The sequence below is a fragment of the Erpetoichthys calabaricus genome, chromosome 8, assembly GCF_900747795.2.
Source record: "Erpetoichthys calabaricus chromosome 8, fErpCal1.3, whole genome shotgun sequence".
NCBI lineage: Eukaryota > Metazoa > Chordata > Cladistia > Polypteriformes > Polypteridae > Erpetoichthys > Erpetoichthys calabaricus.
Window position 1 is genome coordinate 466,171 of NC_041401.2, and position 12,136 is coordinate 478,306.

Here is a 12,136-nt window from a genome sequence, read left to right on the forward strand (position 1 = left end):
TTGGCATAAGCTTCTGCTTTGGGCTCCAGCCCAAAATGATAAGGGGGTGTCTGAAATACCAGGTGGGGCATGGCATGATAAACAGTACACTGGATAGTGTGGGGGTGAGGGTTAGCCTGGCTAAATGAGTCCCTGCAGCAGGGTCTACCCTCCCCAGGAGTGCCAGCCCTGACCTCTGGTGCAATGGGAAGAGTCAATCAGGTAAACTGGACACCCGTTCGGGGCCGCCTGAACATCACCTCCCGTGGGCAGCCACACTGCTTTGTCTGCACATATGGAGCTCGTTAAGGGCAGCTGGCAGTGCCCACAACTGCCAGGCAGAGCCAATTGGCGAACGTTCATTGCTGCTGCCAGGGCCTCTGCTGTGGACGACCAGCGTGAATTTGTGAATGAAGGCCCCACGTAAGTACGCGCTGATGAATACCTTCCGCCACAGGCAATGCCGCTCAGCCCGATAGACCCGCCGGTGACTGCAAGAAGAAGCAAATATAAACTTCACAGAACGCAACTTCTGAGCCGCCGATTAAAAGACACAATCCAATTGGCCAAAAAGCTGCCGGTTCGGCCGTCGATCAAGGTTTCATCTCCGCCCACTTGACCGAGACACTCCTCATTGGTTGACTGCGAGCTTCCTGGCGCTCAAGTTCAGCGGCTTATCGCTTAGTAGAACGCGGCCTCGTAGCTGCGCATGTGCGCGCAGGATCAGGTCTTCCGGTTGCCGATTAGCGTCGAACGCGTGGAGGAAAACCGCCGGCATGTCGGGGAGGCCGAGAGACCAGCGACGGGATGAAATGGTGAAGAAGGTAAGGCGCTTGACCCGTCCCGTCTCGTCTCACGTTCCTCTACCCGAGAAGATGTTCTCTAATACGCCTCCGTCTTCAAACGTGCAGGTTAAAGAGCAGAAGGTCGTGCTGGATGAGCTGTCCAGCCTGAAGAAAGGCCGGGTGAGTGACCGAGGCGAGCGAGCCGAGTGCTGCGTGTATTATATGAGAGTCCGACCGAGCAAGTCGCTCTCCGATGTACACTTCTGTCGCCGTTGACATCTTTAAAGTCGTGACTGTCGACCCAGCGTGCCGCATGCAGAATCCGACGTCAAGAATCGTTGTGTCCTTCTCCGGGTCCCAGTTTAAAAAGCGGGATTGGAGAATAGTGAGGGCACAGTGCCGCGACATCCGGCGGTAGCGGGGACCAAGAGGACTCGAGATGTGGTTAAAAAGGGGAACAGAGAGTCCGTTTGTGGTTTGTCCTGAATGTTGTGCCAGGCCACCTCGGGGCGTGACACCAGTAGAACACGCGCACTCCGCCAGCACAGTGGTGTTCAGTCCTGCGTCTGGCAAAGTGGGCCATCAGCACCATGGTGCCAAGTGGCAGCCCAGCTGGTCGTGTGTATTTCACTAATCGTTCGGTAGTGGGCTCAACCCACATGGAATCAACAGACGCCTCTTCACTAACCATCTCCATTTTGCTTGATCCTTTGTGGATATGATTTGGTTTTATACCCAGTAACTGGTGTGCCCACAACATTTACGTTTGTGTCTTTTGTTAGTTGAGATTTGGAGGCTTTTGTGCTGTAGACCAACTCTGGCCCCGTGTATCTCCACACTAAAGCACATCCACAGGATCCTTCAAGTTTTGTTAGGGAGCACATGTTACTGTTCATCTTTAGCAAATGGGTGTCCGTCTGGAAAAAATCAAACTTAGGAGGCTTTAAATGGGAGGAAAAAAACAACAACACTGCCCTGTCTGTCACACAGGACTAATATGCATTTAAAATACAAAGTCAGCCATAAAAAGAATGATTCCACTGCCAGGAGCTTGGCATAATTAGCAAAGGCTCAAACTATGAGATGGGTACCCCAAACGTGACGTGTTTTACTCCAAAGACATTCGCACTCCTGATGTAATCGCAGGTCTAACCCTAATACAGCTGTAAGAATGTTCCTGTAAATTGAGACGCGTATTTTATGTAAGCAGCCGATGTTTTCATTCTGTGAAACTCCGTTCTACACCCTAAACAAACTGCAAAGTAATTTTGTGTACTTCAGAGTTTAATGTGGAAAAGGACATCTGTGTGTTGTTCATTTGGGTGCCCTGTGTGCCTGCCTACCTGCTGATGTAAGTGGGGCATAAACCATCTTCAGGGTATGCACAAGAGGAGCCCAACAGATGCCATCCTCTGCTTTTATTGGGCCAACTGTGAGCCTCGGTGGGCTACGAGGAGGCAGACGTCTGATGTGGACATCTTGGTCCTTCTCTGAAGATGATGCGAGTCCTCCACTGCTGCTCATAGACACACCCTGCGTATTTCACAGGAGCTGTGTGTGTGTGTAATGGAGTTCTCTTTTTCCAGTAAGCCGTTTCCGATTTGTTTTCACCTTCTTTGTGTAGATTGGCGTCTTGCAATCTTCTTCTTTCAGCTGCTCCTGTTAAGGTGGAATAAGCTCAGACAGGATTTAGCTTGGCTTCATTTTTTCTTACACAAAACCTGCAATTTTTTTCTTTTCAGAGCTGTGTAGGCGTTTTAGATCCTGGGTATGGATGTACCACAAGTAATGCCCATCAGAATGTGAAAGATCTGTCCTGGTTTGGTGTGGAGAGATAGACGGCCAGAGTTGCTCTAAATGTACCAAAGGCTTTTTTTAATATAATTTCCAGCAGGTCATAAAGTGACAAATCTGCAGCTGTCATGTCTTCATTTTCTAACACGCGTAACTAAGGGCAGGGAGCTCAACCCGGCTAATGTGGGGCACAAGCTGTGTTTGTGGTGCCAGTCCATCACATATTGCGCTGTCACACACACTTGTGCCAGTCTAGGGTTGGCAGTTCACCTAACCTGCATGTTTTTGGACAGTGGGAGGAAACTGGGAGAACATGCAAACCCCATAAAGGGAGGACTCGGAGTGCAAACCTGAAATATGCAACTGTGAACCAGCTATCTGAGAACCTAAAGACTTCCCACACCAGATAATTCCTGAAAATGCCATGGATCTCGCATTAACACTTCAGAATTAGGGCACATTGTCATTTTTGTTTTTTTCCCATCGTACTCGGGCCTTCAGTAAAATTTGGTCCACATCTTCATTTTAAAGCCCTCTGTATCTGAGAAGCCATTGAATGTGAAAGCCTACAGTTTGCCACACTGGTATTCGGGTCCAACAGTATGACACCAATTTGAGATGGTCGGCAGGGAACACGTCCTAAAATCGATTGGCTTGACTCGGCGTAATGGAGCCGATTGTTAAAGCTGCAGTAGCACAGCACCCCGACGTTGGAGGTCCACGCTGGCTCGGTGGAGTTGGCATGTTCTTCCCGTGTTACTTTCGGCCATTTGTGTGCGTCTGATTCCCTGACGCTTTGCGCCCAGTTTAAATTGCAGGACCCTCTGCCCTGTGATTCTATTTGGGCAACGCAAACTTTTGGTTTTTAATAAACCGTTGGTGGACTTCAAGGCTTACGTTTAATTAAAGTCACACCTTGACTGAATGAATCGCATTTGAAATCGCGTGGCCCTCCAGTCGAGGCGTCGCCAGTTCTGTTAATGCCAAGCGCTTCTTGTTGACTCGATCAGCTTTGGTAATCCTGATTAAATACACAACCCTGAGATAGAGGAGAGAGGGACTCGGACGGATGAAGTGCCTGTTGACTTAAGGCAGTGAACTTGGTGGGATATTATGGGATAGCTTTGTAAGTAACGGAGCCAAGTTACAGACCGTCCTCGTGCCAACCTGTAAGAACACAATAAGGAAATGCGTCGTCTGTTAAAGTGAAGCAACCTGATGAAATGGCTGAACACGTGACGGCTCCGAGTCCGTCACTCGCACACTTAAATGATGATGACGGCGTCACACAAATTTGAGTCTTACTTTTGAGTTGTCGTTGGGCAGCGCTGAGGGGTCTGTCTTCATACTGGTTAGTGTAGAATCCCAGTATCCATTGGACTGGTAACTGCATTGCAGAGAGTAAACGGACTTTCTACATATTGAGTCTGACCGCAGACATCGGAGCGAGTACCGGACTGGCAGGTGACGTCAGTCGTGAGAGGAGCCGTAAGGACTCTGTTAATTCTTCTGTAGTGATGGTGGTGTGATGACATACAAAGTGACGGGTGACGTTATTCTTCTTTATTATGCTGCTGGTCAGAAAGCTCGATGTGCGCTGTGGCTGATCCTGCAGGGTCCTTCGATGTTCTGTTTTTATTCTGCTTTACATTTCTCTGGTGCTGCTTATAGTTGACGTTGGTCAGATGTGTTGAGTGACGCTTCCATTGGGAGTTCTGGAATCGACCAATCCTGGGGGGGTTGGGGGGGGCGAGCCTGTCCTTGACAACAGGGACACATGACACAGTCCTCTAAGTGAGGCCTTGGACCCACCAGATTGGTGTAATTGATGGTGTGGCCTGCCATTGGGCTAAGCGTCGTATTCCCAGTACGGAGCAGCTGAACGCATCACGCTGGGTGGCGTTGGTTACGGACTGCAATTTGCCTAAACCCTTTATGCTGGAAACTGAAGACCGCTGGGGTGCGCCTGATGTACTCGCTTAGTTCACTTTGTGGATCATCCTGATTGAATGATTTTTATTTGCGGTGCCACACACTGCTGGTTGCAATTCAGACCTGTAGTCTTCACTTCTTCTTCACAAGGTGATGTTGCTTTTTCTCGTTTTTATTTTCTTCTTCTTTCCTCTTGCAGAAGGTTTACGTGCAGCAGCCCAACAGCAATGTGTTCTTCCTGGCAGACAAAGACCAGACTCTGAGCGCATGCAAGCGTAAGTTCATTATGCCATTTTGTCATGGAGGCTAACTGTTGTTTTTGCAGCGTATCGTATCGCAGCCGTGACTCCCGCAGTGCGCCTCCTTCCTTACGTCTTCACAAATGTTTGATTTGCTGCCGAGTTTCTGCGTCCTGTTGAATGGCCTGCTCCCTTTAGGTGGTGCTTTGGTGCCAGTGAATGGGGCACCGCTGTCTCAGACCTGCGCTGAATGTGCTAATCGGCTTCACGCACAGATGACCATCTCTGGGGAGGAAATCCGTGCAGACCTCACACAGACCCCGCTGCCCGGGATGGTAGCTAACCGCTGCACCACCGTGGGTCGAGATGTTTGAAAGCTCACTAGATCGTAGCAGGTAACGAAGGCACCCCACGTTAAGGCCTCCATGAATGATTATTTTGTAAATGATGGGTTTCCTCCCACAGTCCAAAGACATTGTGGCATTGGCCGTCCTAAATGTGTGTGCTCCCTGCCCAGATTTTGTTCCTGCCTTGTGCCCTGTGCTGGCAGGAATTGGCAGACCCCCGTAACCCTGTGTTAGGATATAGCAGGTTGGACAAAAAAAGAATCAAAAAGCCAGACATGGAGGCTGAGAGGAGACCACTTGGGAGAGCTGGTGCGTGGCTCTTGGGGGCTCACCAGCCTGGCCAGACTGTGGAGTGAGCCCAGAGCCAGCGGATTTTTGTGCTTTTCTTCTGTGCATGCCGTGTGGGTATAGAAATCGTGAGAGAGATGTGATGTTTCAGACCTTCCTGAGTCCGAAGATCCCATTATTGAAGTGATGTGCGTAAACGGGACGACTCGAACGCACTTGGACCTCCGCCAGTGGGATTCTGTATCAAAAATAAGGAATCCTGGCAACTTCAGGGCCTCATCCGGCAACCGGGATTCTTCCTTTTAACTGGAATCCTAAACTCTGTAATCCTAACCAAGCTGTGTAGAGAGATTTAGAAGGATGTGACATTGGAGAGAAAATACTCGAGCGGAAGTCCGATTTTATTTCAACTACCATCTGAGTTTTGTGTTCTGGAAATTTAGATAAATATGTACACGCTATTCCAAACTGTGTTCAGTACAAGGCGAGTTCACTTGGTTATTCATTTTATTTTAATGTAGACCTCGTCTGTTTAACAGTAACGTGAACACATGAAGACTTGAGGACAACAATAAGCTCTTCGTCCCCGGGAATACATTTAATTATGATAATGATGGCGGAAATAAATAAAATGAAAGTTTTACTTCCAGCAATTTACTACAACAGATATTCTAGAAGACTTAAGTCTCTCTTGTTTTTAGGCGACTAGAACTCTTTTTACTTTGTAATCTCCGTAAGCACATTCTACAGTCTGAGAATTCCAGCAGCGTTTACGTGAAAATATCATCTGAACATAACGTGTGATTAGAAACGGAGATAAATGATTAGCTGTGACATCTGAGAACCTCTGGCCTTGTCCTCCATCTCTGAATACGAGGAAGTCGAGGGGCGCGCCGCCCGATTTTTAACTTTTAAAAGCAGGAGTTTGCTGAGCTGGACAGTCAGCTCTTTTGTAATTTAAAGTGCAGTCAGAATTGCGGTGCCCTGGCCGCGGTGCCCTCTCGGTTTGATCAGGCGAGTCGCCAGCACGGGGTCAGCCTGATGGCTTCTCTGATGTGATTTTATGATTTTAATGACTGGAGAAAATGTCTAAAAACGACTTGGCACGGCTGAGCCCTCCTGAGCGGAGCTCATTGACGGCCTCTGATAAGAAGTTTGCTTTCAGGTCCACGAAGTGGCAGTGCCAGAGTTTCAAGTTGCCAGCCCTGGCATGAGGGTGACAATGGCGAGAGCACATGGGCTGAAAGTCAGTTCACTCGGGTGACCTCCAAGATGTGCTTTGAGCAGACCCCCTTGTATTGTAACTTTGGTCCCGATGCCAATCAGTAGCTTGAGGTTCATAACACTGATGTTGAACAGCTAAATAAGAGAAATTGGGGTCCTCCAGGGTGTGCTGGAGTGCCACATGGTGGTCCTACAACCACTTTCCCTTCTGTTTTGGGGAAGTTTCTTCTGCTAAATGTGGCGCAGCTGGCGTCATACAGAGGGTCCTGCAACATGGGGGAGGGGGATTACAGGGACAACTAGTAACTTGATAAACTGCCGTTAGTCTGTTCCATTGATTAATGGCGGCAGCGTCTCCTGCCATGCCCACCTCTGTACTAGCTGCCTTCTTTATTCCCGGCTGTACGCCTCGCCCGTTGTTTGCTGATCTCTCCAACATAAAAACAGGCCCAGCTGTGAGGGCCGCGCTGCCCTGTTTGTGCACTTGGCGTCTGGAAGCGGTGACGAGGCCGGGCAGCCGCATATCTGAGTTGTCATTTGTTTTCAACAATCCGCTGGCTCAGCAGGGCCTTTTGTGGCCGCTCTTCCTCCATGTCAGGACACGGTCGGTCGGCACTTCCTGATGTCAACGTCACGGCACACAGCGGGAGAGGAGCAGCGGAGAGGAATCTGAACACTTGAGATTACACTGAGCAGGGTTGGGGGCTTCACTGCTGAGCACACTGCTGGGGGGCTTTGAGGGAGGAGAGTCAGGAGGGGGACTTGAATGACAACGTGGGGCTACAGGTGGCCTCCCAGATGGTTCAGCTGATCAGAGCGACCTTGAGGAGAAGAGGCCCTTCAACAAGCCGCTCATTCCTATTTCAAATTCACTTTTGAGGGTCCCACTCTTGACAAACCTACTTGGATATTGGATCTGTGAAAAAGTATTTGCCCCTTTCTTGATATCCCCTGTTTTCTGCAGAATCTGAAATGGGTGTTCACAAGCCCACCACTGTGTTGGAGTTCCAGTCATTGATAACTGGGTTTCCAGCACAAATGATGGTGGCAGCAGCAGCAGCATTAATCACAACTGAATGTCTGTCAAATATTGAAAGGGGGCTGGCAAGTATTGTGTGCCCACTTGGGTGCCTGTTCTGTAAATACTGCATTTTGTCAAAGGTCTGAGGCCAGTCATTGCAGCAAATGTTCAGAATCGGTGGATACCAGGATGGGGGCACTTTCTTTTTCACACCCCTGTGTTCAGTGGTCCGTGGCATTGGGCAGTTTTTAAATAAATAATCTCGGGTGTGCAGGCAGGCTGGTTAATTGGGGTACTTGGCCAATCGCACCACATACATGGGGGTGGAGGCGGGCACCTCAGTTGTGCCCTGGAGGCAGTGGCTTGCCGCCCCTGCGCCCAGTTAGACAGGATTGGTAAAAAGGAGTCTGCATGGCAGAGAAGGAAAAGGGAGTTTAAAATGGTGGAAGACGAAGGAAGGCAGGAATGGGAGGAGACCCCCTCGGCTCAGGGGGCCAAAGTGGCTTGGAGTAGCGGGGGGGGGGGGGCAGTGCAGGGTAAGCAGAGGGGACGTCAGTTTTAGAGAGTGTGCCAGGCCCCCTGATTCCTGCCTGTGTTTTTGTGGAGTTGTTTATAACCTCCACGTGCACCGCGTTTGTTTGTTTGTTTGTTTGTTTGTTTTTTTGTTTTTTATTTATTTGTGTATTCATTCATTTTATTTATTTGTTTGAGTCTCTGCACTCGTTACTGGAGTGCCGCCTGCTTTGGTTTTGATGGATCTTAATAGCTAATCACTTTTGTGCCCACCTCGGGTATGACTGTCGATGGTGGCGGGTTCAAGGGGCTCCCAGGGTGCCAACCCGCACAGCGCTTCTCCATGTGTCAGCCGTTTGTGTGTGATTTCATCTTCACCGTCCATCTGTTGTCCCCTCTTTTTGTGACGTAGCACTTCAGACCCCTCGTAGCCACTTGGTGTGACAATGCGCAGGTCACTTCACCCCCCCTGGGCTCCAGGTAGAGTTGTACCTCCGATGTCGAGAGGCTCCTTTCATCGATGTGTCGGCCCAGCTGGGGTCCACCGCCCCGATCCGAGAGTGGCACTGGTGAACTTTATAACCTTCTGTCCATTCGGACTCCCAGGTCCAGACCCTCTATAATGATTCAGACCCCCCATCATAATAACAGTTGGCTGGCGGTGGCACATTACCAATTTGAGATGTGCTCCGTCCCCCTAGTGGCAGGTGGTGGTATCACACTTAAGGCCTCCATTTTGTTTGTCTTTGGGGGTGACGGCTTGTGGCCAGTGGCTGTGTGCTACTTGTCGGTGCTGTCACTTATGGATGGGCACCTCGGCTATGTGTGTCAAATGTGCCAAGCGCCCGACTTGAACTAATTGTGCCGCCTTCTTGTGTTTTCTGTCTCTGCAGACTCGCTGGACAAAATGAAAAAGGAAGTTCAGGATTTCTAAATTGGAGAAGCAGCACCGTCGGCTCATGTGACGCGTCGTAATGTGTGGCATTTGCTGTGCCATCGTTTTGTCCCCTTTACGGTCCACTTGTCGGGAGGACCACCAAGCCAAACTCCAGCGGAGGGGGCCCGACTGCAGCCGCCACGTGAGCAGACGCGACTCCAGCTCGGGCTACGAGTGCCGCTTTTCTGGTCACGTGTTGCATATGCGGGGCCCCCTGACACCCCAGCCCTTGGAGGACGATGACGGGAATGTCCTGCTGTGGAACGGAGAGGTCTTCGGCGGCGTACCGGTGTGCTCGGAGGACAATGACACGCAGGCAGTCTTGCGGCACCTTGGTGCCAGCCGCACTGAGGCCCAGGTCCTGGCCGTTTTGTCTGCCGTTCGGGGTCCGTGGGCCTTCATTTATTACCAGGCCAGGCGGCAGTGGCTTTGGTTTGGCCGAGACTACTTTGGGCGCAGAAGTCTGCTCTGGCAGTTCGCCGAAGGTCACAAAGCCGTCACCCTGAGCTCGCTGAGCCTGTCGGGCGCCGGAAGTGGGCAGGCTGCGTGGCAGGAGGTCCCAGCAGCAGCCGTCTACAGAATCGATCTCGAGGCTTGTTCCCTCGCTGGCTCATTCCATCTGAGTGCCTACCCGTGGAGATGCCCCTCTACAGAGTGCCACGAGAGCGACTTCAGGTGGGAAGATGTTCTCGGCTCAGCCTGTTTGGGCCTTAATGATTCCGGCCTTTTTCTGGAAGCCCCAGTTGCCCCCCTGAAGCGCCGAGTGCCCGAGGAGCCACTGGATTCCCAGAATTCCCTGCGGACCGCTGAGCCTCTCGAGGTTCTCGACTCGCTGCTCTTGAGTGGGGAGATGAAGACGAGAGCCCACCAGCTTCTGGACGCCCTAAGTGAGGCGGTGAGGCGCCGTGTGCAGCTTCTGCCACGCAGCCCTGGGGGCACCGGTGTGGCAGTGCTCTTCTCTGGCGGGCTTGACTCGATGGTTCTTGCTGCGTTGGCCGACTGCCACATTCCTCCGGAGGAACCCATTGATCTGTTGAACGTGGCATTCCAAATCCCGCTGGCATCACCTCGGAGCTCCAAGGAGACCAAGCGGGTGGAGGAGGCCGATGACAGCGCAGGCAGCCGGGTTGGCTTTGAGGTCCCTGACAGGATTACAGGCCGGGCGGGCGTGCAGGAGCTCCTGGCCATGAACCCCAGCAGGACGTGGAACTTCGTGGAAATCGACGTGGCACCGGAGGAGCTGCGCAGCATGCGGGAGAAGCACATCTGCCATTTGGTGTACCCGCTGGAGACCGTGCTGGACGACAGCATCGGCTGTGCCCTTTGGTTTGCAGCCAGAGGCCGCGGGACGATCTGCGCCAACGGGACAAGTGAGCCGTACACATCGAGGGCCAGGGTAGGTCGGTGGTCTTGGCGAGCGGCTACGAGTCGAGCCCCCGACAATCCACTGAGCTTTCTGAATTTCTTGCAGGTGCTTCTGAGTGGGATTGGCGCTGATGAGCAACTGGCGGGCTACAGTAGGCATCGGGCTCACTTCAAATCGGCTGGCTGGACGGGGCTGGAGAAGGAGCTGGGCATGGAGATGGCGAGGATCTCGTCGAGGAACCTGGGCAGGGATGACCGTATCATTGGAGACCACGGGAAGGAAGCGAGGTGAGTCGGGTCTCGCAGTAAAGTGACTGAGCCCATTTTGTGCCACCCTGCCCTGCCCTGAGGCTTCTTCTCTTCTTCTTCTCTCCTCAGGTTTCCATTCCTGGATGAAGACGTCGTTTCCCTCCTCAATTCCACTCCGGTGCAGCAGAAGGCCGACCTGACCCTGCCACGGGGCCTTGGCGAGAAGCTGCTGCTGCGCTTGGCTGCCAGGGAGCTCGGCCTTGGCGCTTCGTCTGTCCTGCCCAAGAGGGCCATGCAGTTTGGTTGCAGGATTGCCAAAATGGAGAACAGGAAAGAGAAGGCGTCAGATAAGTGCAGTAGGCTGCGACGGACCTGATCTCTTATTTGGGGGGGCGGCCACCAAGGACATCCAGGGCAGCGGGCAGTGGGCACACAAGGAGAAATTAAAGGAAGCCACATATGGTGGTCCGGGGCTTATTCTGCTTTGCCTCAAACTGATTGGAAATGGGGAGGGGGGAGGGGAGTGGGTTACAAGAAGCTGTGCCCTCCAAGGTGCCTACTGTAGAGCAGCAGCAGGAAGGCCGAGGCTGGCAACAGCAAGTTGGTGCTCACAAATGGAAGAAACGGCAGGCCAGTCACTTGCCACCATCGCCACCCTGTAGGTGATTTCCTGACCCTAAAGGACAAGACTGGGTTTTGCCCGGGCTCCTAATTATTGTGACCCTGGCGAGCTCAAGCTGGGCATTTGGGATGGGATGCCACTCGCGCTCCAGGCCAGCATTGTGTGTTTGGAGGTGTGGAGGGCGGCAGCCTGCTGGGGTCTTTGGTTTCTTGAGATTTATAACCTGATTGGCTGGCGCCCTGGCCAGGGGTGGTCCTGCCCGAAGCCCAGTGCCTGCTGGGATAGGCGCTGCTGTGGATGAGGATGTGCCCAGGTAGCTTGGAATGCCAGCCTCCCTTTCCCAATTCTGTTTTCTGGAGGGCAATAAAGTGCCATCCGGATGTCACTCTGGTCACAGCCTTGATGGTTTTATGGCCAACGAAACCAAAGGCCACCTTTACAGCCTCGTGCCAGGAAACTCGATGCAGGTGGCAAAGCGCGGAGGTGTTGAGCCGCTGCCCGGGCGGACTTTGGGTGTTTTTGTTTCAGATGTATTTTACTGGGTTTTCTGTTTTTCTTTTCAACTCCCAAAGAAGGGCGAGTGTGTGTGCCCATGACAGACTGGCATTTGGAATGTGCATGGATTTGTCCACATGGAGCTCCTTTATGCTGCCACTCTGATGTGCCAGTTCTGATTTTTCTACATCCCTGCGGCAGATTGGGTTTTGGTGTGAATGCCCAGAAAGTGCCTGGTACTTTGAGATCGGCTGCGTTTGGACGTTGGCACTCAACTCTCAGAAATCCAATCTGATGGATGAGGTGGCACTGTTTTGTGTGACACTGCCACTCCAGGTGCCAACCC

At 52.0% G+C, this 12,136-nt stretch overlaps 1 protein-coding gene across 4 annotated transcripts in view; it reads left to right on the top strand.

Annotated features, from left to right (window-relative positions):
• The window catches only part of asnsd1 (asparagine synthetase domain containing 1), a 13,876-nt gene extending 2,715 nt beyond the window's left edge, over positions 1 to 11,161 (top strand). The window contains exons 1-6 of one of the 4 annotated variants that reach the window (XM_028806067.2): positions 724 to 803; positions 891 to 944; positions 4,690 to 4,765; positions 9,016 to 10,455; positions 10,531 to 10,712; positions 10,803 to 11,161. In XM_028806067.2, coding sequence (XP_028661900.2) covers positions 9,097 to 10,455; positions 10,531 to 10,712; positions 10,803 to 11,049 — 1,788 coding nt within the window. In that variant the 5' untranslated portion in view covers positions 724 to 803; positions 891 to 944; positions 4,690 to 4,765; positions 9,016 to 9,096 and the 3' untranslated portion in view covers positions 11,050 to 11,161. Of the gene's footprint in view, positions 1 to 723; positions 804 to 890; positions 945 to 4,689; positions 4,766 to 9,015; positions 10,456 to 10,530; positions 10,713 to 10,802 lie in introns of those variants that run through there. The other 3 variants (XM_028806069.2, XM_051931428.1, XM_051931429.1) reach the window with 3 other exon arrangements.
• Positions 11,162 to 12,136: the final 975 nt, after the last annotated feature.